Here is a 25,476-nt window from a genome sequence, read left to right on the forward strand (position 1 = left end):
AATGAAACACTGTTTCTCTCTGTTCACAAAAGGGCATTTTTCTTCTACAACTGGATTAATACCAGAAACAAAAGAGTTTACAGCTACGAAACCACGAAGGATTCTCCATTGTAAATCTGCATGTTTTTTCATTAGAGGAGGCTTATACAATGATTTCCATCCAGGCTTGATTTCAGGTGTTGAGGAGAAATGAGTTCTCCATACTGTGTCACTGCGTCCATTCAATTTGTTTTGATTAAGAGTTTTTACAATCAGTCCATAGATAATTTTTCCAGAAACTCTTTCTTTACTGTCCACCAAATCCAATAATGGGCCAGAGCAGTTTTTATCCCGGGAAACAGTCTGAAGGATGAAAAAGGGTCCAGGTGATTTGGCAACACAGTACCTCCATAACAATCAGTCAAAAGGGAACCTTCATGTTCACTTAACTTGTGCTTCCAGTAGCACAAAAGCTGACCAACAACTCAAACAGATTTTATTCCCAAACAAGCAGCAAGTTTAACAGGATCATCCAGCCGAGGTCCAGCCAGCTCCACCAACCTCCCAAGGCAATAAACTTTTGCAGTGTGGAGCGGTCTTGACCAGGTTGTTGTTCCCCAAACAGGAGAATCCAACAAACTCCCAAACAGAACCGGTTCCTGGAGCAGCCAGTGCAGAGACTCAGCCTGCTGCTGCCTCTCCTTCCTCAGCAAAGTCCACACAGAGAAAACACTCTAAAAAAAAGAACTGGAAGAAGAGAAGAGTTCAGTTTACTGGAGTCCATCAGAAAGAGAGGCAAATACAGACCCATGCCGCCAAATCTCCGGAGTATGCAGCATGATATAGTCCTCCACACCAGATCTGTGGGTCCTGTGAGCAGTCTGAATAAACTGAAAACGAAAAGCAGCACCTCTGCTGGCCAGATGGACCAGGCCTTGTCCACCTTCTTCTCTCGGCAGAAATAAAATACTTTGATGAATCCAGTGAAGTTTATCCCCCCAAAAAATCCACTAGAATTCTTTTAACATTTGATAAAAGAGGAACTGGAGGATCAACACACATCAACCGGTGCCATATGGCGGAAGAAACTACTGTAAATTATTAATGACAAGAACTTGTCCTCTATATGACATTTTAGGCAAAATCCACTTCCACTTCAAAAGTCGACCCTTAACATTACCCAATACCTTCTCCCAATTTTTTTGCACAAAAGTTTCATTACCCAAAAACCCGCCTAAATATTTGAACCCACCTTTTCTCCACACTAAGCCTCCAGGCAGACTGAGTTGATCCCCCAATCGACTTCCAACAATTACAGCCTCACTCTTTCTCCAGTTAATTTTTGCAGAAGAGATACTGCCAAAAAGAAAGAAAGTGTTGGAACAAAACATCAATATCTTCCTGTGTGTTTACAAAAACTATTAAATCATCAGCATAAGCTGACAATTTTAAAGAGACATTACACCCAGGAATAGAAACACCATACAAATTTTTCCTCAGCTTATGAAGCAAAGGTTCAATTGCTAAGGAATAAAGCATCCCTGACAAAGAACAGCCTTGCCTCACTCCTCTTAAAAGATTGAATGGAGCACTTAAGCCTCCATTTATTTTAAGTACATATGCAATGTACACTATAAAACCTGAATCATAGCTATGAAACCAGGGCTAAAATCAAAAGCAGTCAAAGTTTGCCACAAATATTGGTGTTTAACCCGGTCAAAAGCTTTTTCTTGATCTATAGAAATCAGAACAATATCTATGCCCAATGAGTTGGAGATTTCCAAAACATCTCTGATAAATTGACATTATCACTTATCAGCCTGCCAGGCACACAATACGTCTGGTCTCCGTGGATGACTGAAGACCTAACTTCTCTAAGTCTGATAGCCAGGACTTTGGAAAATATCTTGTAGTCCGTGCAGAGCAAAGAGACTGGTCGCCAGTTCCTTAGATCCTGTAAATCTCTTTTCTTCGGAAGCAGAGTAACGACTGCTCGTCTGCAGCTCAGAGGCAGACAACCTCTCTGCAGGCTATCTGTAATCACCTCCAACAAATCCTCGCCGATCACAGACCAGAATGACTTGTAGAAATCAACAGGAAGACCATCCATGCCAGGGGATCTACCACTCTTAAGGCTCATCAAAGCAGTATGCAGTTCATGCAGCGTAAGCTGAGCCTCCAGTTTTCGATTGTCTTCAGCATCCACCTGAGGAAGTCCTTGGTAGAAACCATCCCTCACATCCGGATTCTCCAAATGTTCACTCTTAAAAAAGATCTTTATAGAAACTGACAGTAAACTTCCTGATCTCAGAAGAACCTGAGATAGTAGAACCACAGTCAGACTTGAAGGAGTGAAGAATCTTTCTTTGCCCATTCTTTTTTTCTAGTCCAAAGAAAAAATGAGACGGGGCATCCATCTCTGTTACATTTAGAAAGCGTGATCTGACCAAGGCTTCTTTGGCTGCTGTGCCCAACAGGTTGGCTAGAACGGCCTTTTTAGCGTTGAGGGAATCTAAAAACCCTCGGTTTCCTGTAGATGCTGCCAAACCCTGCAGCTCTATTATCTGAGTCTCCAAGTCCCTCATAGATCTGGTTATGTCTCTAGTGACATTGTGAATGAACTGTTGATACAACTGCTTAATTTGACATCTACCATAATCCCACCACTGTTGGACACAAGAAAATCTGATTTAGATTGTTTATGACTGACCCAGAAATATTTAAAAGCTGCTCTAAAAGCTCCATCATTCAAAAGAGCTGTATTAAAATGAGAAGACACAGAGAAATATAAAATATTTATTTAAATATCCTCATCTTCATTAGCAGTAATTACTTGGGCTCTGACTTTCAAAATCAGTTTCTTTAAGCGATAAATTTCTTGATCTGTTAATACATCATCAGCAAAATATCCAGTTTTCTTTGTTAAAGCCCGAGAGGATTCAACAAACCTTTTTTAATCTGGAAAATGTTCTTCTACTTTAATCAGTCTGAGTACTTTAGTTTTTTGTAGAAACTCTTAATTTCAGCAGGATTCTGCTACCATCAGACTCCAAACTGCCCTCTCCTGCTTTGTTCGGTTACTTAACTCTGAGAGCTTTAATGCTGCTGTTAGCAGGTTCAGAACTTTTCCTTTTCTGGGACAGTTTCAACAATTCCTCATCAAGCATGCCGTCATCCTCACAAAAGCTTTCACAAAAAACTTCATTGGCTCTTTTTTCCCTTGAATCTGCATCAAAACTACTCACAGCTTGATCCTGTTTCGTCTCACTATCAGTGAAATCAATTCCATTAGAACAATCACAATTTATAAAGGATCGCACCTCAGGTTGTTCCTCTGCAGTTACAACAGAAGGATCACCAGGAACTCTGGCATTAGCAACATCAAGACCCGCACCAACTACTGTGAAACCACCAGCAACCCCATGGCTCTCTCAGGTGGCACCGTGACCCGCTTCGGTGGCACCAGGGCCCGCTTTAGCGGCACCGCACCACAACAGCAGCACCGCGGTCCGCCACGCCAGCACCGCCAGCATTCACCAACTGTGTATTCTAGAGGTTGTGGTACCTTCTGTACCACAACCAAAACATTTCATGTTCTCAGAAGAGGCATAAACCATATAATTAAACCCATCTACTTTAAATTTAAAGGACAGGTTAAGCTCATTAGCTGTGTCCTTAAGGATCATAAATACCTGCATTCTATGACACACGACATGTTTAAGAAGCACAGATTTACAACTTAAAGAAATCATCTTTATGGGTGAAACTAGCTGTATATAGTGTGACAACTCCTTAACAAGGAGATCATTTTTAATAAACGGGGGTGCATTTCAGATGATAATCTTTTTAGCTGGGCGAACCAGCGGGTGAACCAGTGGGAAAGTGTCATGAATGATGACGCCCCTTTCAACCAAACTATTCACTTTGGATGTGCTATCAAGAAAGATCACAACTGCACCATTCACACGGGAAGCAGATTTCACACTATCACAACCTACAACTCCTCCAACAGCTAAGGCTGCCTCCTCTACTGAATAATTCGCTGTCGGTATGAGTTTGACAACATGCCGACGTGTCAACTTTTTAAACTCCGCACCGCCCTCCACAATGGGCATGGTTCCAAACGCCAAACTGAACCGGTAGCAAAAAAAACTACCGGACCAGCCCGGAACAACCAAAACTTAAACTTAAGATCAAGTAACAGTGTGAGGAGAAAAGTGTTCAAAACACCTTACAGAAAGAAGACTCAAAAACACTCACTCTGACTCTCCCGTCCCTTGCTCCATTCACTCCATCAGAGAGAGAGATGGAGATAAAGTCTAATTTTATGCTCTATATTCATTAATTTTGTACTTTTAATACCTTTTTAGGTTGTCTGATTGTTGCTGCGCATTGGTTCAATACAAATAAGAAACCATAAGGGGGAAAGTGGGCATCCTTGGTGCCAAAAGCTGGAAGATGTTTTCTTATTTGTCCTGATACATGTTGTTGATAAAATGTTTAACCATCCATCCATTTTCTAACACGTCTATCCCTTGTGGGGTCACGAGGGGTGCTGGTGCCTATCTCCAGCTGTCAATGGGCAAGAGGCGGGATACACCCTGGACAGGTCGCCAGTCTATTGCAAGGCAACACAGAGACAAACAAAGATTCTCGCACACACTCTCACCTAAGGATAATATACAGAGGCCATTTCGTGTTTTTGGACTGTGGGAGTACCCGGAAAGAACCCATGCATGCACAGGGAGAACATAAAATCTCCAGCTCGCTGGACAAAACAAGCTTAATTTGGGACACATGAAAGGTGGCAGATAGAGAATGAATGAGGTGGCGGATGGAGACAGAAAGACAACGGGCTGATGATTTCTTCAATTTCATAAGGACCAGTGAACCGGGAAGCTAGTTTCTTGGCTGAGGGGTTAGTGAGTACATCTCTGGAGGATAACCAAACCTTCTGACCGGGGCGATATTGGGCGGCAGGAACTGGATGTCCATCCATCCATCCATCCATCCATTTTCTGACCAGCTTAATCCCTCATGGGGTCGCGGGGGTTGCTGGTGCCTATCTCCAGCGTTCACTGGGCGAGAGGCGGGGTACACCCTGGACAGGTTGCCAGTCTGTCGCAGGGCAACACAGAGACAGGACAAACAACCATTCATGCACACACTCACACCTAAGGACAATTTCGAGAATTAACCTAACAGTCATGTTTGTTGGACTGTGGGAGGAAGACGGAGTTTCCGTAGTACCCGGAGAAAACCCACGCATGCACAGGGAGAACATGCAAACTCCAAGCAGAAAGGCCCAGGGTTGGATTTGAACCCAGAATCTTCTTGCTGCAAGGCAACAGTGCTAACCACTGCCCCACTGTGCAGCCCAAGGAACTCGATGTTGGTCAGCTAATCTCCTGTTCTGCTCTGTGGTGTGATGAAGAAGGGTAACAGTGGATTTCCAGGTTTGCTGACAGCGGAGGACGTATTGTTGGACAGAATTGACAGGGATGCGGAGGTCATCAGACGGGAGGAGAGGTGGTTGATAGCCTAATGCTACTTCAAATGGAGAGTGACCAGTGGCTGTGGAGACATGAGAGTTAAGAGCATACTCGACTCATGGCAGAAATTTATTCCAATCAGAGAGGGATGATGAAGTGAGACAATGGAGAGTAGTTTCTAGCTGTTGGTTCTTTCTTTCTGTTTGACCGTTGGTTTGTGGTTTTAGCCGGGGGTGAGAATGTAACGGGCACCGAGAGCAGAACAGAAGTGCTTCCACACCTGTGAGATGAACTGGGGGCCCCGGTCAGAGAGGATGTTAGATGGAATACTATGGAGCGTCTTATCTCCACGAGGGCCACCAAAATTGAAGAGACACCTGGGACTGGGTTCTGTAGATACCCTGGTAAGCCAAAAACTTGACACCAGAGATAAACATCAGGACGGACAGATCTGGGGACGTAGGTTAGCCCGGCTGGCCCTGTTCCAGGATCCGGATCCAGCTGCGAGGCCTGGTTTATGTGGTCCTCCAACTCCCAATGGAGGGCTCCAAAAGTTCAGGTAGGAGGCAGGATAGGTGCTGGTTTCTCTTCTTGTTCTTGGGGGGCATACAGTCTAGACAGGGTGTCAGGCTTGACGTTTCTGGAACCAGGGCGGTAGGTAATGGACAGGTTGAACCTGGAAAAGAAAAGGGACCAGTGGGCTTGTCGGGGTTCAGACGTCGGGCAGACTGCAGGTAAGTGAGATTCTTGTGGTCAGTCCAGATTAATATAGGCTCCTCGGACCCCTCCAACCAGTGTCGCCATTCCTCCAAAAGCTAATTTAATGGCCAACAACTCCCGATCTCCAACATCATAATTACGTTCTGCTGAAGACAGCCAACGGGAAAAGAATGCACAGGGGTGGAGTTTCTGATCTGCATCTGACTGCTGGGATAGAGTGACAGACCTGATCTTTTGGCCGCACTGGACACGAATTAACGAAATGTCCAGCAGCTCCACAATAAAGACACTGATTAGCTGCTAAGTGTTGTCGCTCTTCTTGGGTGATGGGTACCCGACCAATCTGCATCGGCTCGGGGGGTGACGGCGGGGCTGCCACGGGTCGTGGTGGATTTAACCCGTATGCAGGTGGAAACGATGGTCATACGGGTTTCTCCGACCTCGACTGCGTAAACGAGCATCCAGACAGACAGCGAGGGCAACTAATCCCTCAAAAGTGTCAGGCTCCTAAATACGGACTAGTTTATCCTTTAACATTTCATCAAGAGCCTGAAAAAAGACAACCTTTAATGGCCGAGCTTCCTAGCTGGTGGCGGCAGCATAAGTGCGAAACTAAACTGCAAAGTACGAAAGCAGCATCTGCATTGCCTAAGCGCCAGTAACTGATGGGACTGCTGTACAGGATCTGTTTCGGCTGAAAACACTATCTTAAATTCATTGATAAATTCCTCGAAAGTGCAGCCAAAAGATTGGCAGTCTGCGAAGCGTGCTTCAGTCCATCTAAGAGCTCTACCGGTTAATAACCGTAAAACAAAGGAGATCTTGGCATGATCTAAGACAAAGGTGCGGGGAGAACGATTAAACACAAGGGTATATTGAAAAAGAACCTCCACAATCACCACTTTCTCCAGAGAATTTCTCAGGGCTCGGAGACAAGTTTCCAGAGATAGGAGGAGGCTGATCAGATGAATTGGCTGACGAGTTACTAGGAGGAGGAGAGCTGGATGATGCGGAAGCGGGCGGACTGGACGCGGGGGTTAACAAGGCGGTAAGATGGCTAAGTTGAGCTGTCAAAAACTGCAACTGTTCGTGCGCTGCATTGACCACTATGCCAAGAGCCTGTAACTGCTCTTGTTGGGCAGCGGAGAACTGTGAGCAAAATAGGGTTAGGGTTAGTCGGAGAAAAAGGGTCAGTCGGAGAATAAAATATTTTTTAATTATATTGAACTGAATATTAAATAAGTAAATCCACAATACAGTAGTAATATCAATTTTACACAATGTGTGGTAAAAATTAATCTTTATTGCAGAATGTCTCTCCAATAGTATTGAACACAGTGTTATGCCAGAAGCTGTTTGAATATGCTTATTATTATTAATTATAATTTGGTATTATAATTTAAGTAATAAGTCATTCAACTCAAAATTCCGCTATAACAAAATATAGTTCAAATGGTGGTGATGTTAGCTAGAAGCTTGTAATGATTTATACTACTAATGCATTAATTAACTAGCTGTTATGAACTCATTTATGCTGGAATAAGTGATCTGGTTGGATTTTAACCGACGAGGTTTATCCAGGAGACTGTGAGAACCCCAATATAACTGCAATTAGAGTTTAAATCCTTATTCCTTATCACCATCCAATGATAATCTCTGTATTAATATCAGATGTTAACTCCAAAAGGAGTGTAGCTCTGAATTCTGAAGATAAGATAAGATAAGATAGTCTTTATTGATCTCACAATGGAGAAATTCACTCGTCACATCGGCTCATACAAAAAGGTGCAGAGTAGGGAAGGTGCATTCAGTTATATACAGTGAATCTTCATATATACAATGGATCAGAAAGAATACCAAAAAATACAAAAAAGGAAATAGGAATGGGCATATGATGTCTCATTTACATTCTTAGTGGTCTATATATATATATATATATATATATATATATATATATAAACATATCTATATACTTAAATATATACATATATCTATGCGCCTACTTACATACGCACCTACGCGTATGTACGTGCATATACATTGTATACATTTGTACATACATACATACATACATACATACATACATGTGGGCTGACTTATGTTCAGGTGGTGATAGCAGCAGAAGTCACTACATCAGGATTATTGTACGTGTTGTAGTACAGTGTATTAAATAGATTATTGCACCTTGGTTATTGCACATTAATTATTACAGTTATGGTCACATAACCAGGCAACTGTGAATTGAATTGAACACAAAACAATTTGCTTTCACAAATGCATGCACATACAAAGAAAATATTCAGCAAAATAAACCCAACTCCGTCTTGGGGTAAAAAGCATTAACCTAAAATCCCTAACACCTGCCCAGGCACAGCTTTATCACCATAAGGCGAAAAAAGAAATAAAAGGGGAGAACCCCGTTACTTAGCAGCTGCATGACTTCTCAGGTTGGCGGTGTGCCAGGGAAGAAGCGAGATTGTCGCGTGTGATTGAGTTTTATCCCTTTCCATAGTAACGTTATCTCGTTGCTATGGTCGGTGGCCATTTTGGGCCGCGTTGCAAGATGGGAGTTGGTGGCCATTTTGACCACACTGCATCCTGGGAAATGCAGTCCGTCACATCCCAAATTAATGCAGTTTTGTCACGTCTGAACTGGCATTACAACAGCTTTATCTGTTGTAGCCAAATGTATGGAGCTAACTGCATTTTCATTTATAAAATACAAATTCCTTTATTGTCCTGTGTAACCAAGCTGTTTTAAGGCTTCTCCCTCTTCATTTTCCATTTCTAAATTTCCTCCATCAGGCACTAAGTCTGTAATCTCGCAAGACTTGCCGCAAGACTTTCTACTGAGACTTCCGGTGAGATTTGAATAAGTATGGGCGCTCACTGTTATTGTATTTAGTGTGGGGCTGGTGACTGTATGGAGCTACTGCAGATACTTCTACCACCGAAGGTCGATGCACACCTTCAACATTCTCCCAGAGCTGAACTTAGACCTTCTGATGTTCTGATGATTATAGCTTTTATTTCATTTATTTTTATATAGGCATTTTCACAGAAAAAAGGCTACACCTGCAATGGGGAAATTTGGGTGTGACAGTGGCAAACACATGGACAGTTATACACAATTATTAGCAATGAGAAACAAGAGAAGACGAAGAAAAAGCAAACCGGTCTAATCTAAAGTTATCTTTGAAGAAACACCAAACGTAGAAGACAAGAGTAAATACCAGAGTAAATATTGAACATATTTTTGTCTCTCTTGTTGTTTTTGTCTCTCTTGTTGTGTCTCTGCTCTGTCTTCTGTAACCCCAGTCGGTCGAGGCAGATGACCGTTCATACTTAGCCCGGTTCTGCCGGAGGTTTTCCTTCCCGTTAATGGGGAGTTTTTCTTGCCAATGTCGCTTCATGCTTGCTCAGTATGAGGGATTGCAGCAAAGCCATGTACAATGCAGACGACTCTCCCTGTGGCTCTACGGTTCCCCAGGAGTGAATGCTGCTTGTCGGGACTTTGATGCAATCAACTGGTTTCCTTATATAGGACATTTTTCACCAATCTGTATAATCTGACCCAATCTGTATAATATGATTGAACTTGATTTTGTAAAGTGCCTTGAGATGACATGTTTCATGATTTGGCGCTATATAAATAAAATTGAATTGAATTGAATTGAATTGAAAAACTATTTGACAGTGAAAAAAACTCCAGTCTGAGTTTTACAAAGAGTTCTGGAATATTCTAGCCCCAACGTTCCACAGAATGTTGCAGGAAATACAGGAAAAAGGCAAATTTCCAGCTAATATGAATTCTGCCACCATCAGCCCTCTGCTTAAGCCAGACAAAGATCCTATGTTGCCCACCAGTTATCATCCCATATCCTTAATTAATGTGGATATTAAGATAATCTGTAAAGCTTTTGCTAAAAGATTAGACAAAGTAACTCCTCTCATAATACATGCCCTCTTTCTCCATCACTTTTTGCCATCTTTATAGAACCTCTAGCAGCAACAATCAGACAAACAAAAGCTGTAAAAGGTATAAAATGCATGAAAATAGAGCATAAGATTAGTCTCAACGTGGATGATGTATTACTTTATCACCAGCATTCAAATACTTCTCTTTCACAAGTAATTAGAATACTAGAATCTTTCTCTAAAGTATCAGATTACTCTTTAAACTGGTCTAAGTCTACGGTACTGTCAATTAATTGCTCTCTCGAAAACTCCCTAGATTTACAAATGCAATCAGGAAATACTAAATATTTATGTATTACTGTGTCGTCTAAATTAACAGATTTACTAAAACTTAACCATACCCCACTTTTAAACAGGATAGAAGAGGACCTTGAAAGATGGAAATCGCTCCCAATTTCACTTATGGGTAGGGTAGCTTCAATAAAAATGATGGTCCTTCCTAGAATTAATTATTTATTTTCAATGATCCCCAATAAACCATCATCCGACTGGTTTAAATCTCTAGACTCTGCCATTTCTAAATTTCTTTGGAAAGATAAACCCCCACGTATTAGCTTAAAGACAATACAGAAGACTAAAGACAGAGGAGGATTAGATTTGCCTAACTTCCATAACTATTACTTAGCAAATAGGCTACAATACATCTCTAAATGGATAAAAAATAATCATCTAGATGAGCCCTGGTTAGATATAGAACAGGAAATGTGCAATAATATCATGATTTCAGATTTGCCGTTTATTAGCTCAAATATAAAATGGCATATATGCTTCAAAAATATCAGCATTAGTTTTACTCTGACAGCTTGGTGGGAGTTCCTTAAAATGACAAAGTCATCCCTTATCCCATGCAGTCGTACACCTATCTGGAATAACCCTGATATCCTACAAAATAATAAAATGATAAACTTTACATACTGGAAGAATAAAGCTATTAAATATCTGGAGCATTTACTTGACGGAACCGAGTTCATCAATTTTGCTAAACTAAATATGCAATATGGCATTAGTAAAAATAAATTCTTGGAATATGAACAACTTAAAACTATAATTAGAAATAAATGTAAGCATATTAAAGGTGGTTTGCAAATCCCAACTAATATATTAGAGTTCCTAGATTTAACCTTCCAAACTACTGTCTAAATCATACTGGACACTGACTAAAATAGATGATTCAATATCTCTTCCTATTATGAAATGGGAAGAGGATTTTTCAGTTAGCTTTGAACCAAACCTCTGGGCTCAGATATATCTAAGAACTTTCAAATTGACTAGAAACACCAACTTACAACTAATACAATACAAAATCCTTCACAGAGTACACTACATAGGACAAAGATTATTTAAGATGGGTTTGGCACAATCTAATATCAGTCCTCACTGCATAGGCAATCATCCTGATATAATATTGATGCGTTATGGTTATGCACACCAGTCCAGAGGTTCTGGACACAGATATGTAAGGACTTATCAGAGTGCCTGAGTTGTAAAATGACACCTTCCCCATCATTTTGCTTGCTCGGTAATTTTGAGGAAAGCCCTCTGGAAAAAAATAGTTTACATGGTTTCCACTGCATTATGTATCGCAAAGAAAACTATCCTCATGAATTGGAAAAGTAAGGAAAATCTCAGTATCAATCAGTATAGAGATCTTTTGTTGGATCATATTAATCTTGAGACAGCATCTGCATCCACATCTGATCGATCTCTTTGGGCTCATTTGATCAGCACCATCACTTAGTGGAATAGGGGGCGATGGGTGGCTTCCTGCAGGGAGCAGTGGCTGGATGGAGGGGTTCCTGGGGCTCTGGGGGCACTCGGAGTGGGGCGCCTGGTGGGTCTGACTCCAGGGTCTGTTGCCCCCATCTGGGAGGGGCTTGGGAGGCCTACGAGTGGCCTACAGCAGCAGCTTGCGGCGCTCTTGGGGAGCTAGGCGGTGACGGACGTGGGTTACTGACCTGATAGCTGTGCTGCCGCTGGGTGGGTCCAGGGTGGGTCTGGGGGCCTAGGGTCCCTGGGGTGTGCCGCCCTCGGGCGGGAGCCCCAGCAGGGCCTCGGCGGTTCCAGTTCCGGGGGGTGTGCCGCTTGGGGTGTGGGCCGGCGCGCACCCGGGTGTCTGCCCCTGCACGGGGCCTCTGGTGCACTGGGGGGCCTCGGGGCAGATGCTCTTCCCCTTCATTGGATCGGCACTCTGCTAGTGGGGGGAGGGGAAGGAAGGGGAGTAGGGACTTACCCAGCCTTGATGTCTACTGTGGAAAGTATGGTGAGTTGTTTGAATGTTAGTGTTGGGGAGGGATTAAATCTACAGGTGGGGTGGGGGGGTGGGGGGTGGACGTTCTGGTGGGCTTGTGTCCGGCCCCCTGTCCCGGTCGGTGTAGTCTCCCGGTGCGGGTTTCGCCTGGGGGGTGAGGTTTGGGATGGCTCGTGCGGGCTGGCTGGCCAGGGTCCCCCCTCTTGTTTATTTATTTTTATTTATTCATTTATTTATTTTTTTATTTTATTTTATTTTTGGGGGGGGTAAAGCCAGTAAGCTTGGTGGGTGGGCTGAGAGGGGGGGGGTGGCGGTGTTGGTCCTGGTGGGTGGTTGGCTGGCGGGCCCTGCGGCCTCTCCCTGGCCCCCGGGCTACGGTGGTGCCGCTGGCGGGGCCCCCTTCTCCGGGTGGGGCTTTTGGGGAGCGGGGGTGTCTATTGGAGTCAGTAGGGGAGCTGGCTCCCTGGGATGGCTCCCCAGTCCTTTGCTACCCATCCCCAGACTCCTCCCTCTGCCTGCTCCATCACGTCGCCACACATGTAGGTCCTTGGGGAGGGGGGCGTTACTGGAGGTTTCCACTTTCTGGTGACATCCGTCTCCCCAATTTTATCATGCATTTTAGACACTTTCACTCAAAACATTTTCACAACACACATTCATGTAGGCCATGGTATAGGGGGTGGGGGGGAAGACGTCTGGGGGGGGTGCTTATGTTGTGTGAGCCTCACCTCGGACGGCTCCCTTCACCTCCTCTCACATTTAGACATATAGGGTTCGGGGCAGTTGCTTGGAGGGGGTGCGCTGGCACCAGCTTCCTTCCGGGGGGGGCTGTGCCGTGCACCCTCTTCAGCGCTCCCAGTTTTAAACACACTTGAGAACAACATGCAACAACACAACATCTGAGCGGGCGTAGGTAGGATTGGGTCTTTTGCACACCCCCAATCTCCGATGGCGGCAAGGAGTCTGGGGCCTGGAGGAGGTGCGGGCCACTGGGCCCGGGGTCTTGGCGGGGGGCTGCTGTGGGTAGCCAGTGGCTTGCCGGGTCTGACGCCTCTGCTCCCCCTAGAAGGGGTGGGGGCAGGGGTGGCTAGGGTAAGGTGGAGGAGGGAGTTTTTTTTTTTTTTTTTGTATTTAGGGGGAGAGGGGGGTTCTGTTGGGTGGCCCGTACGGATCGTGTTGGCCCCCCTCTCTAGGGGGCGTCTGGTCCAGGGGCGGGGCCGGGGCTCGGCCACAGGCAGTCGTATAGTTGAATTGTGGTGACCCCCCCACTTCTGAGTGTTGGATGCGAGTGTTATGTGGGAATGTGTGTACAGCGTCTTTTTTTGTAAGTCTATGTGTGGTGAGTGGGGCACTAGGGAGGGATGGTGTGAATGAGTTTTTTTTCTTCCAGGTATGGGTCTGGTCTGCTCCCTCTCCCAAGAACATCTCAAGTCTCCGCTAGGTGCGGAGCCCATCCCCCCACGTCATGCCCCCCTCCGCTGCGCTGGCAGGTGCCTTGGCCCTCTGGCGCATTGATGGTCCTCGGGTTTGGGGTGGGTTCCTGGGTGGGTGCTGGCCCCCCGGGGGTCGGCCGGGGCCCCCGCCGCAGGGGCAGGGCACCCCTGGGGCCTCGGGCCCTCAGGGCCCATGGCTGGGACCCCTTCAGCGTTGCTGGCTGCCGGCGGAGCCCACGGGCTCGTCCCCGCGGCTCTTGGGGGCGTCGGCATTACGGTGGCTGGGGGATTTCCTCAGGCCAATCACCTTTGGGGGCCCCTTTGGGAGTCCGGGGTTATGGGTCCCCTGACCCCTGCCCTGTGCTCGGGGAAGGCGGGCCTTTGGTTCTCCACAACCACTATCGAGCTATTTCCTTCTGGTTAGTTTTCACCGAAACTAGTGCACTCTCACAAACTCCCACAGGTGCAGGGTTCCAGGTATTAAGTGTACACTTATATACAGAAAGCCTGTAATTTATTTATTTATTTATTTTCACTTTCTTTTTTCAGGTATCACTTTACACATGTCAGCTTAAATATTAATACATATGATTTAGCAATGGCATCAAGGCGTTACTCGATTGTATCTGTTACTTTATGTCAGTTGGTTGTGCTGTTCTTTTTGCATCTCTCTTTCCAGGTGATGGAGCAGACGAAGAACGTTTTATCATTCTCTCCCTTTTATCTCTTCTTTTTTTTCTCTTCTTGTTCTTCCTTTACTCTCTCATTGTAGTGTCCATATAACTTGAAATTCTCCCTGCAGGAATCACAATAAAGCTATTTACATGCATAAATCAAGCGGAGCACTATGGCGAAAGCTGTTCGCTCCACTTGTGAAAGCAAAATCTGTTGAACTCTATTTGGCATTGAGACATCAATTTATATTGCCACATTGCTAGACAGGACACTGGAGAAAAAAGAAAAAAAACTCCAGCCTCTATGTTTCATTTTTGCTCTGGCTCCTGCATCCTCCAGCGTTTTGTAAGTTTTGGATTGCCATTAAATTCACTAATAACGGCTCCCTGCCTCTCTCTCTGTTTTTGAGGTCCTAAAAAAAGCTCTACCAAAACATGGACAGTGGAAAGTGCAATATTTACAAAACGTATGATAATACAATACGCAGCAGCAGCATCCCTAGATAAGGAGTTTACAAGTTACCTTGGTATTTGGAAACATTGTAAACAATTAATGATTTCTGCAAAGGGAAACTTTTTCAGAAAGATTTTAAGGTTAGGCTTTTTCCAGTTTTGAAGTTGCCATTAAAGTATTTCTCCCTGTAAAGTTAAACCTCCAGCTGTTTCAAACATTAGGATCTAACTTTATGCATTTAGCATAAGTGTAACTGACATTCACAAAGCTAACTCACATGCAAAGATTCTACCCCAGACACCCTATGGTATTGGGAACCCATCACACAGACACCAAATCAGAACCAATGCCACTATGTTTATATATTAGTGTTAAGGTAAGATAAGAAATACCTTTAAGATAAGAATTCCTTTATTGTCCCGCAACATGACAATCATATCACTTCTAGTGTTTATGTATCCAGTTAGCTTCGGTGTTGGATGCATAGTAGCTCCACTGTTCTCACAGTTCACTTTGAAAATGCCTGAGAGTCACAAGAAGAAAACTGTCTTACAAGGTTATGAAAAGAAGAGGAAGGCATCAGTAAAACTAAATAAGACCAGATTGTATATGGAGATCTTTTCAGGCGATCAACCCTAAGAGCAGGTGAAATGGTCTTGAGCATGCACAGTTGTGCATGCTCAAGACTTGGATGTTTCTTACCTACATTTCTGGAAAAATCATTTGCTCTACCTTTTAAGGTAAGTAAACTTCAAACATCTAATCTAAATTCTATTTTAACTATCTGTACCCCTCTGTTTGTGTACAATTAAGTTGTCTGGATAAAAATTCCAAATTCCTCCATTTATGTCGCCTTTCAGGAATTGGATCCTGTATAAATGGTTGCGTAGAACTTACTGGCCTTTGTGACACCCAGGAAAATGGTGAGTGTCTTACTCATTAAATGACGAAAACAGTTTTGTTTATAAGTTTTACAAATGTCTTATGCATAGAAATTTGGAGTTCAGGGTGTTTTGTGTGTTGCAAGGACGCACTTTGTTAGGGACACAAATTTGTGAAAAAGAGAGGAGAAAAGAGAGATGTGTCTATTACCTTCATAAAATGAAACATGGTTGTGGGATGTGAATCACAAGTAGTGGCTCAAAAAGCTCTGGGCTCTATTAGAGAGTTGGTGACTGCACCTTTTGTCTAATCAAAAAAAACACACCCATATTCCAAAGTGACATGTGCCACACCCACCTCCAGCCCTGCCACTAGCCCGTCCCACTTCCAGTATAACATCACCGTGTGACCTATGACCTAAGAATTATGACCTGTAGCCTAACACCTTGACTTGGCATTTACGACTTGTGACCTATGACCGACTTATAGATGACCAGATGCTAGATGGCATGTTGAGACCACCTCCTAACTATGGGTGGGCGATATATTGAATATACTTGATGTATCTCAAGTTTTCCTCAGCACAATGGTTAAAATGACTTTATTGCGACCATCAAGTGTAAATTTTCATGGCAAGATTGAGCCGGTGTATTTCATTCACTGTGAGTTTAGTTTTTCCCACATGCTGTGAACGCATCACTTGCTCCTCCTCCAAACCAGAAAGAGTTCTGCCGCACACACACACAACAACAAACACGTGTGCTTACATTGACAAGACAGCGAGAACTATGGCGACAGCGGGAGTTTCAGGTAAACAAGAAAATGAGTCTGAAGAAAAACAGCACTGGGTCAATAATATGGCAGTGGTTTGGATGATCCAGTGGTCACTGGATCAGTTGAGATAGAAATGGATGAAATGGGGGCCCATACTTCCAAACTCTTTAGAAGATCATGTTGTTAGTTTGTGATCCCATATTCTCCCTATGAGAAAAACACTGACATATCAGGACCAGCCTCTAGAACCAATCATCTTCTAAGACCCTGCCCTCCCCTCTGTTCTATAGATAGAGTGAAACAAGACTGAATGAAAGAATCAGCCTTTCTTTCAAGCCGTTATCAATGTTGGCATTGTAACCCTACCGTATAATTCACACATTTAAACTATAACTTAAAGAATAGGTTTAAATTCTGCACCATTTCAACATCTCATGATTGTCTTAGAAGTAACTCACGATTACTTAGTGGCCATTTTTGACACTACCTCCTTCTTCAGTTTGAAATTCTTACTCTTTGGTCATATATGTTCTCAAAAAAACAATTTTCCTATAGTTAAAAATATTACAACTATAGTCAACTTATCCCTATAAATAGATTAATCCTATTTTCTTTCAGGGCATTGTTGACGGTGTTCCCACAACATATATTTTATTAGTTTCATATTCAAGTAAATGTTACTCACCCAATTTTCTTTGCAACCAGGTTTTGACCTCTGGATGATGTCTGTAGTTGCACAGCAACAACACGGGCAGTTTTGATCCTGCATTACAAGAATTCTAACCTTATTTAAAGAAAGTAATGCCACCTTTAAAAAACAACAGACTAGTTTACCCTAAACTCTTTCTCACTGCAGTTGGTCTCACAATAGCTCTTGGTGTTTTGGACTCCCCACAACTGAACGACTCCTTGATGGAGCCACAACTTACAGCACAGCTGTTTCTTCAATTTGACTGGTCAACACACACACACACACCTATACGGGTATAAGTGGTTTAGCCAGTCTTTTTCCCCAAACAGGCCCGGAGGTGGTTTAGATGGACTACCCTTTCCCAAGTACCTAGAGCAATGGGAGGTGGCTTTCAACACTACAAAAAATCTGAAAAAAATTTAGCTCGTCTTTGCTCTCAGATAGGAGCTACACAGCCGTTTTTACAGCAACCTGGCAACATGGTGACTTATCTGGACATCAACAAAATGTGGTTTATGAGAACCAAACAAAGGAATGTAAGGACTTTAAAGGGACAACTACGTCATATTTAAAACACCCCTTATTAGCATAAATACACAACCTGACAGCACAAAGCATTAACAGAACAGTCATTTTATTTGCACAATATGTAAAATAAGCACTTCATTTACTTTTCCTTACAAAAATATGAAAATAAAAAAGGAAAACTAAATATAATAAAAAGTAAAATTAAAGTGCCTCAAGAAAAAAAAATACAAAAAAATAAATAAATATGACCCTTCAGGGCCTATACCATCACTGGTTACTCTGAATATAATTACTACAATGGCAAAACTAAATTCTTCAACCTCTTCCGAATATTGGTTATCCTAGGAAACGGAACAAAATGTTTCCACATTAGAAAAATCTGTTTAAGAGTAACGGCTTCAAACATCTTACATTACGTAACGCATTCTGTGCTTACCTCAGCACAACAAACTGAAATGTAAACGACCTTTAAAGCCCAGGGTGTTAAAGACAAAATAAAAACAGTATTTGTCTAAAAGGTGACATAACTAAAATCGTTGTTAGAACAGAAGAGTAAATAACTGGTTACTTGATGTCAGATTTGTAGCTTTTTGCTCTGTGTCTGCCTCTTAGCAGTTAGTCCCCGGTTTCTCACAAAGTCCCGGATATTTTGTGCTGTTCTTTGAGCCAGCACAGAACCTTCAACCAACTTACAGTGATTACACTCATTTTTAGTGGCAAGCTTTCCTTTACTTATGTGACCTTTAAAATGCCTCATAACAGCAGAAACCTCAGCACTTGACCATGGTTTTTTTGGTTGTCTTCTGGCTGTGCCCCATGATTTCTCTGCAAATAAATAAATAAAAAAGGAAAACCATTAAACAGCTAATTAAAACAGAACACCTTTACACAGGATAACAACTCCACTACAAAGTTAAGAAATATTGGAGTTTATTCCTACACACTGCCTCTTTCTTGTTTTCATGATCCCACAGATATATGCAGACAATAGAGTAAAAAACTAGTAGATTAGTTGCAGGCTTTCCTATTAGTAAGTAACCCAACCACATTCTAATAGATGGCATAGGGGAGTCATAACCCATGTAAAGGTAGCCTTATTGACATTAAAACATAAAAAGAAATTAAAAGATGACTTGGGGAAAAAAAACAATCAGGAAAAAAATAAGTGAAAACATAGATTAAAAAAAATAACTAATGATAAGGAGCAGGGGGGCATACACTCAGATGAACTGGCTTGGCTTCGCTGGATGTTTCAAGAGTGCAATCACCCATGTTATCGGTGTGAAGAGGAGGGCAGCACTTTGATGCACTAGGTACAACCAAACAACTTGAGTCTGGCAAGGATAAAATAAGATCAGGTATTGTTGGATTTCCTTGATGTTGTCCAATTTGAGAGTTGATGGACTGAAGAGGAATGCTAACATCCGAGTCTTCATCAGATTCTGAATTTGGTATGTAGTCCTTATCAGACATATGGTCATCATCTGACATTTCACTTTGCTTTGGAGGTGCTGTGCTGTCCTCATCTGATGAGGGGTCATCATATGAAAATTTAAAAAGCTCTCTGGCCTGAAATGGTGGGAAACATAATTTATGTAATGATGGACACTTAACAGTGACTAATATATATATATATATATATATATATATATATATATATATATATATATATATATATATATATATATATATATATATATATATTAGGGCTGGGCAACGATTAAAATATTTAATCGCGATTAATCAGTGCGATTAATCGCGATTAATCGCGATTAATCGCATTGTATTTACAAACTCCAAGAATGAATTCAAAAGTAGTGTAAAGAGCACTTTTATTTTGATGTTCTGCTGCCATATGAACAAAAGTGTTGTAACATTTGTAGCACTTATTTTATACTGGATATTTTCAACCCATCTATTGAATTTAGTGCACTAGTTGATCTTTTCTTCATAAGAGAACAAGCACTGCAGCCAAAATATGGCCTTTTTTGACCTGCTGTATATTAGCCAGTCCCTAAGCTTGATGTATCATGAAACTGTTGACCTTTTGGGTTTTGTGGTTTTTATTTTATTATTACAATTTAATAATAATAATAATAATAATAATAATAATAATAATAATAATAATAATAATAATGTTATGTTCAGTGTTTTTTCGCTAATCCACCTCTTATATATTTCAATCCTTATGTAATTTTGTCTGTGTTGTGTGCACCTGCCTGTTGCTTTAATCCTATAAATTTCCCCGTCGTGGGATAACAAAAGGATTAGCTAATGTTATCTTATCTTAAATAACACTTTTTAATATATGTACTAGGTTCTTTCAAGGTCTTAATTACATGTTATGTGTGGGCTCCAGTAACATCCATCCATCCATCCATCCACTGATCTACCTGGATGTTCCCTGGAGGACTGAAACGCCTCAGTCAGAGACGTCAGTCTGTGGGTCTGTCTGGGCAGTGAGAGAAGTTTCGTCTCCTCTCTCCGTTTCTGTGGCTCGACGTTTTCATGTTTTTTCACGTGCTTAGATAAATTTGTTGTGTTTCCACTTAAATGAACCGGCTTTTTACAAAACATACAGCTTGATTTCATTTACGGTATTAAAATAAAGCCGAACGGTGCTACTTCCTCTGTTCATGTTTTTCCGCTGCTGCGGTCTCTCTCAGCTGTTTGTGTATTAAGTTTGTGTGAGAGCTGAGTGCGCGGGCCAGGCTGAGTCTGCGTGCTGATTGGCTGGCGCCGCTGAGCCATGTACGAGAGGGGAGGGGGAGAGTGCTGCCGTGACAGCGCGCTGCAGTCAGCGCGCGTGCTGACTGACACTGACTGAAAGCATGATGTGAGCAACATGCGTTAATGCGCGATAAAATAAATATCGCCGTTAATAGTCTAATGAATTAACGCGAAATTAACGCGTTAACTTGCCCAGCCCTAATATATATATATATATATATATATACACCTGGGATGGGTCATCATTTTTAATCCGTTTAAGGCAGTACGAATGCCAGACTTTTGAACAACCTGCGAATTTAAATGTATAAATGCTAACACAGCAGATGGAAAAAATCCAAAATCTTGGAAAACCTGACAATTCATTATTCTAGGATCAGTTAGAAAAAGTAGATGTGTATTTTCTTTGTTTTAAACTGCAAGTTGAAATTCCTGGAGAGAAAAGGTTAAAGGTCTGAAAGCAGAGGAAGGTTTTTCAAAATAACTTCAAAGTGACCATAATTATATAAATGGGAATGCATTTTTATCTATACACTCAAAATTATGTTCTTTATTTAATGATCAAAAATTAAAAACAATTAACACTATTTTTTGTATTAGTGGTAGTAATTACCAAAAAATCTCACCTTTGCATTGATAACCAAGCCACTTCATTGAAGAACAGGGTCCAAAACACTCAGTACACTTCTCCAAAGATGATACAGTCGTGCACACCAGTTGATGTTTTTGACACTATAGGGAAAAAGATTGAAAGAAAAAAACATTACGTATGAACTTAAAGTAATTTGTTTCGCCTGAAAGGGTTCCAATCTAGAGTAAAATGCTGTTTTTTAAAACTTTCAAACTGAAAAAATAGAAGTCTGATTGGTTAATTGGTTAAGTTAATTGGTTAAGTTTTAGAGAAATAATCTAAAAATCCTCATATCTCCTTTAACTTTGAAGAAAATACAAGTCCCAATTCTCCAAATATGTTCCTGGTTGCTGAGTGAGTGAGTAACCTCAGGACTTTGGAAAATCTTCTCCTCCATATCCTGCTAAAAAGTAGAGAATGAATATTATATTTTTCACAAGGCGATTTTCTGTGAACTTGCAGAGAAAATAGTTTAAATGTTTATTCTAGAGTATTGAGTTCAGGGAAACTAGTCTGAAAGACCAATTATGATCGAAATTAATGACAAAAAATGGTTTACACTGTAAAATATTACAGTTTCACCAGGACTGACCAGAGTGAAGTCTGATTTTGTTGTGAAATGTAATAAAATCATATAAAATCATCTTATTTTCCCTTTCATTTTCAAGAAATTTAAATCCCTATTCTCCAAATTTGATCCTAGTTGCCGAATCCACATTTATTATGGGTCAAACAAATATTTCTAAGTTCACCAAAGCTCACACAGATATTTTTATCAATTCAATAACGCAACGTCTCCATATACACTATGGTCATCCTAAATCACATTGGGGCAGGTAACCCTAAAACACACACACACACACAAACTCGGTTTTCCATTTGGAAGCCATCATCTGAGACTGTCCTTACAAACCATCGTCCATATAAACCACATAACACCCAGGTCCACACACAGACACACTCAAGTTGAACAGCTTGGCTGACTGACATTTAGCTGAATCTTAAACATAAAAATACCTCTGCATTGTTGGGGAGTACAGCAATCACAGGATCTGTTTCATTTGAGATGCTGTCTTCCATCTGTTCTGGGGCATTTTCAGCTTCAACCTGAAACAGATAATGAACACCAGTCAACACCATACTGAACTTGACTTCATTTAATTCAATCTTATTATATAGCACCAATTCACCACACATCATCTCAAGGCACTTTGTAAATTCAGATTCAATGAGATGATACAAATTAGTCCAAAAATGTCCCATCTAAGGAAAACCAGCAAGTTGCATCGAGTCTTGACAAGAAGCATTCACTCCTCCTGAAAGAGCGTAGAGCCACAGCGGACAGCCGTATGGAATTGTTGATGGCTTTGCAGCAATCCCTCATACTGAGCATGCATAAAGCGACGGTGGAGAGTAAAAACTCCCCTTTAACAGGAAGAAAAATCCTCAAGCAGAACCAGGCTCAGTGTGAACAGTCATCTGCCTCGTCCCACTGGGGGTTCGAGAAGATCTTATCTTAATAGTGGAGATATTCTGAAGCTATAGTATTCTATGGCTGCCCACACTCATGAAAGGAAACTAGTTTTAATTCCAATTGGATGTTTTGTAAAATTCAAATTGAGAACCCATTATCTGTACCTGTTCGCTGTTGCCAGGTGTAGAACGGAGGTGAGTAACCTCAGGACTCTGGAAAATCTTCTCCTCCATATCCTGCTAAAAAGTAGAGAATAAAAATTATATTTTCACAAGGCGATTTTCTGTGAAATTGCAGCGAAAATAGTTTAAATGTTTATCCTAGAGTATTGAGTTCAAGGAAACTAGTCTGAAAGACCAATTCTGATGATGGAAATGAATGACAAAACATGTTTACACTGTAAAATATTACAGTTTCACCAGGACTGACCAGAGTGAAGTCTGATTTTGTTGTGAAATGTAATAAAATCATCTTATTTTCCTTTACCTGTCAAGAAATTTAAATCCCTATTCTCCAAGTTTGTTCCTAGTTGCTGAGTCCACATTTATTATGGGTCAAACAAATATTTCTAAGTTCACCAAAGCTCACACAGATATTTTTATCAATTCAATAACGCAACGTCTCCATATACACTATGGTCATCCTAAATCACATTGGGGCAGGTAACCCTAAAACACACACACACACACACAAACTCGGTTTTCCATTTGGAAGCCATCATCTGAGACTGTCCTTACAAACCATCGTCCATATAAACCACATAACACCCAGGTCCACACACAGACACACTCAAGTTGAACAGCTTGGCTGACTGACATTTAGCTGAATCTTAAACATAAAAATACCTCTGCATTGTTGGGGAGTACAGCAATCACAGGATCTGTTTCATTTGAGATGCTGTCTTCCATCTGTTCTGGGGCATTTTCAGCTTCAACCTGAAACAGATAATGAACACCAGTCAACACCATACTGAACTTGACTTCATTTAATTCAATCTTATTATATAGCACCAATTCACCACACATCATCTCAAGGCACTTTGTAAATTCAGATTCAATGAGATGATACAAATTAGTCCAAAAATGTCCCATCTAAGGAAAACCAGCAAGTTGCATCGAGTCTTGACAAGAAGCATTCACTCCTCCTGAAAGAGCGTAGAGCCACAGCGGACAGCCGTATGGAATTGTTGATGGCTTTGCAGCAATCCCTCATACTGAGCATGCATAAAGCGACGGTGGAGAGGAAAACTCCCCTTTAACAGGAAGAAAAATCCTCAAGCAGAACCAGGCTCAGTGTGAACATCATCTGCCTCGTCCCACTGGGGGTTCGAGAAGATCTTATCTTAATCGTGGAGATATTCTTAAGCTATAGTATTCTATGAAGGCTGCCCACACTCATGAAAGGAAACTAGTTTTAATTCCAATTGGATGTTTTGTAAAATTCAAATTGAGAACCCATTATCTGTACCTGTTCGCTGTTGCCAGGTGTAGAACGGAGGCGAGTAACCTCAGGACTCTGGAAAATCTTCTCCTCCATATCCTGCTAAAAAGTAGAGAATAAAAATTATATTTTCACAAGGCGATTTTCTGTGAAATTGCAGCGAAAATAGTTTAAATGTTTATCCTAGAGTATTGAGTTCAGGGAAACTAGTCTGAAAGACCAATTCTGATGATGGAAATGAATGACAAAACATGTTTACACTGTAAAATATTACAGTTTCACCAGGACTGACCAGAGTGAAGTCTGATTTTGTTGTGAAATGTAATAAAATCATCTTATTTTCCTTTACCTGTCAAGAAATTTAAATCCCTATTCTCCAAGTTTGTTCCTAGTTGCTGAGTCCACATTTATTATGGGTCAAACAAATATTTCTAAGTTCACCAAAGCTCACACAGATATTTTATCAATTCAATAACGCAACGTCTCCATATACACTATGGTCATCCTAAATCACATTGGGGCAGATAACCCTAAAACACACACACACACACACAAACTCAGTTTTCCATTTGGAAGCCATCATCTGAGACTGTCCTTACAAACCATCGTCCATATAAACCACATAACACCCAGGTCCACACACAGACACACTCAAGTTGAACAGCTTGGCTGACTGACATTTAGCTGAATCTTAAACATAAAAATACCTCTGCATTGTTGGGGAGTACAGCAATCACAGGATCTGTTTCATTTGGGATGCTGTCTTCCATCTGTTCTGGGGCATTTTCAGCTTCAACCTGAAACAGATAATGAATACCAGTCAACACCATACTTAGTTTGACCTAATCATTGAGATATTTTAAATGATAGTTTTCTTGCCGTGTGTCAGGATCTTGTGTCATTAAAGCTTTTGAGAAGATAATTTGTACACTTTCATTTGGTCTTTGTTTGATATAATTTCATTCAATCTCAAGCCAACTGTGATGTTGATGGCACCACAGAATCTTGCCCAGTTAACTTTTTTTTTTTATTACAAACTTGTATTGGCATTAAGTAAAAAAGTAAAACTCATCTTCAACTACCATAAACACCATTATACTGTAATCATTTTGCTATGCAGTCATGGACATTTTATCTGGACAGTAATGGCTTGTACATTTAATACCATCTATAATTGCAAAAAAAAGGGTAGCATAAAGATGGGTTGAGAGTATAAAGTTGTATAGTTGTAAACTCTCATTATTAAATCATTTCTTGTTTAAGCATTTTGATTAGATTCATTCTTTATTTTTTAGTACCTTGCATCTCCATCGCCAGTCTGAGTCTCCGTAATTATAGGTAATCTTCT

At 41.4% G+C, this 25,476-nt stretch overlaps 1 protein-coding gene across 1 annotated transcript in view; it reads left to right on the plus strand.

Annotated features, from left to right (window-relative positions):
* Window positions 1-15,890, plus strand: part of p2rx3b (purinergic receptor P2X, ligand-gated ion channel, 3b) — a 159,147-nt gene extending 143,257 nt beyond the window's left edge. Inside the window, exon 12 of the mRNA XM_036129850.1 lies at window positions 15,839-15,890. Within this exon, the coding sequence (XP_035985743.1) occupies window positions 15,839-15,856 (18 nt within the window). The 3' untranslated portion in view covers window positions 15,857-15,890. The remainder of the gene's footprint in view (window positions 1-15,838) is intronic.
* The last annotated feature ends 9,586 nt before the right edge of the window (window positions 15,891-25,476 follow it).

This window comes from Fundulus heteroclitus, unplaced genomic scaffold (assembly GCF_011125445.2).
Source record: "Fundulus heteroclitus isolate FHET01 unplaced genomic scaffold, MU-UCD_Fhet_4.1 scaffold_236, whole genome shotgun sequence".
Taxonomy (NCBI): domain Eukaryota; kingdom Metazoa; phylum Chordata; class Actinopteri; order Cyprinodontiformes; family Fundulidae; genus Fundulus; species Fundulus heteroclitus.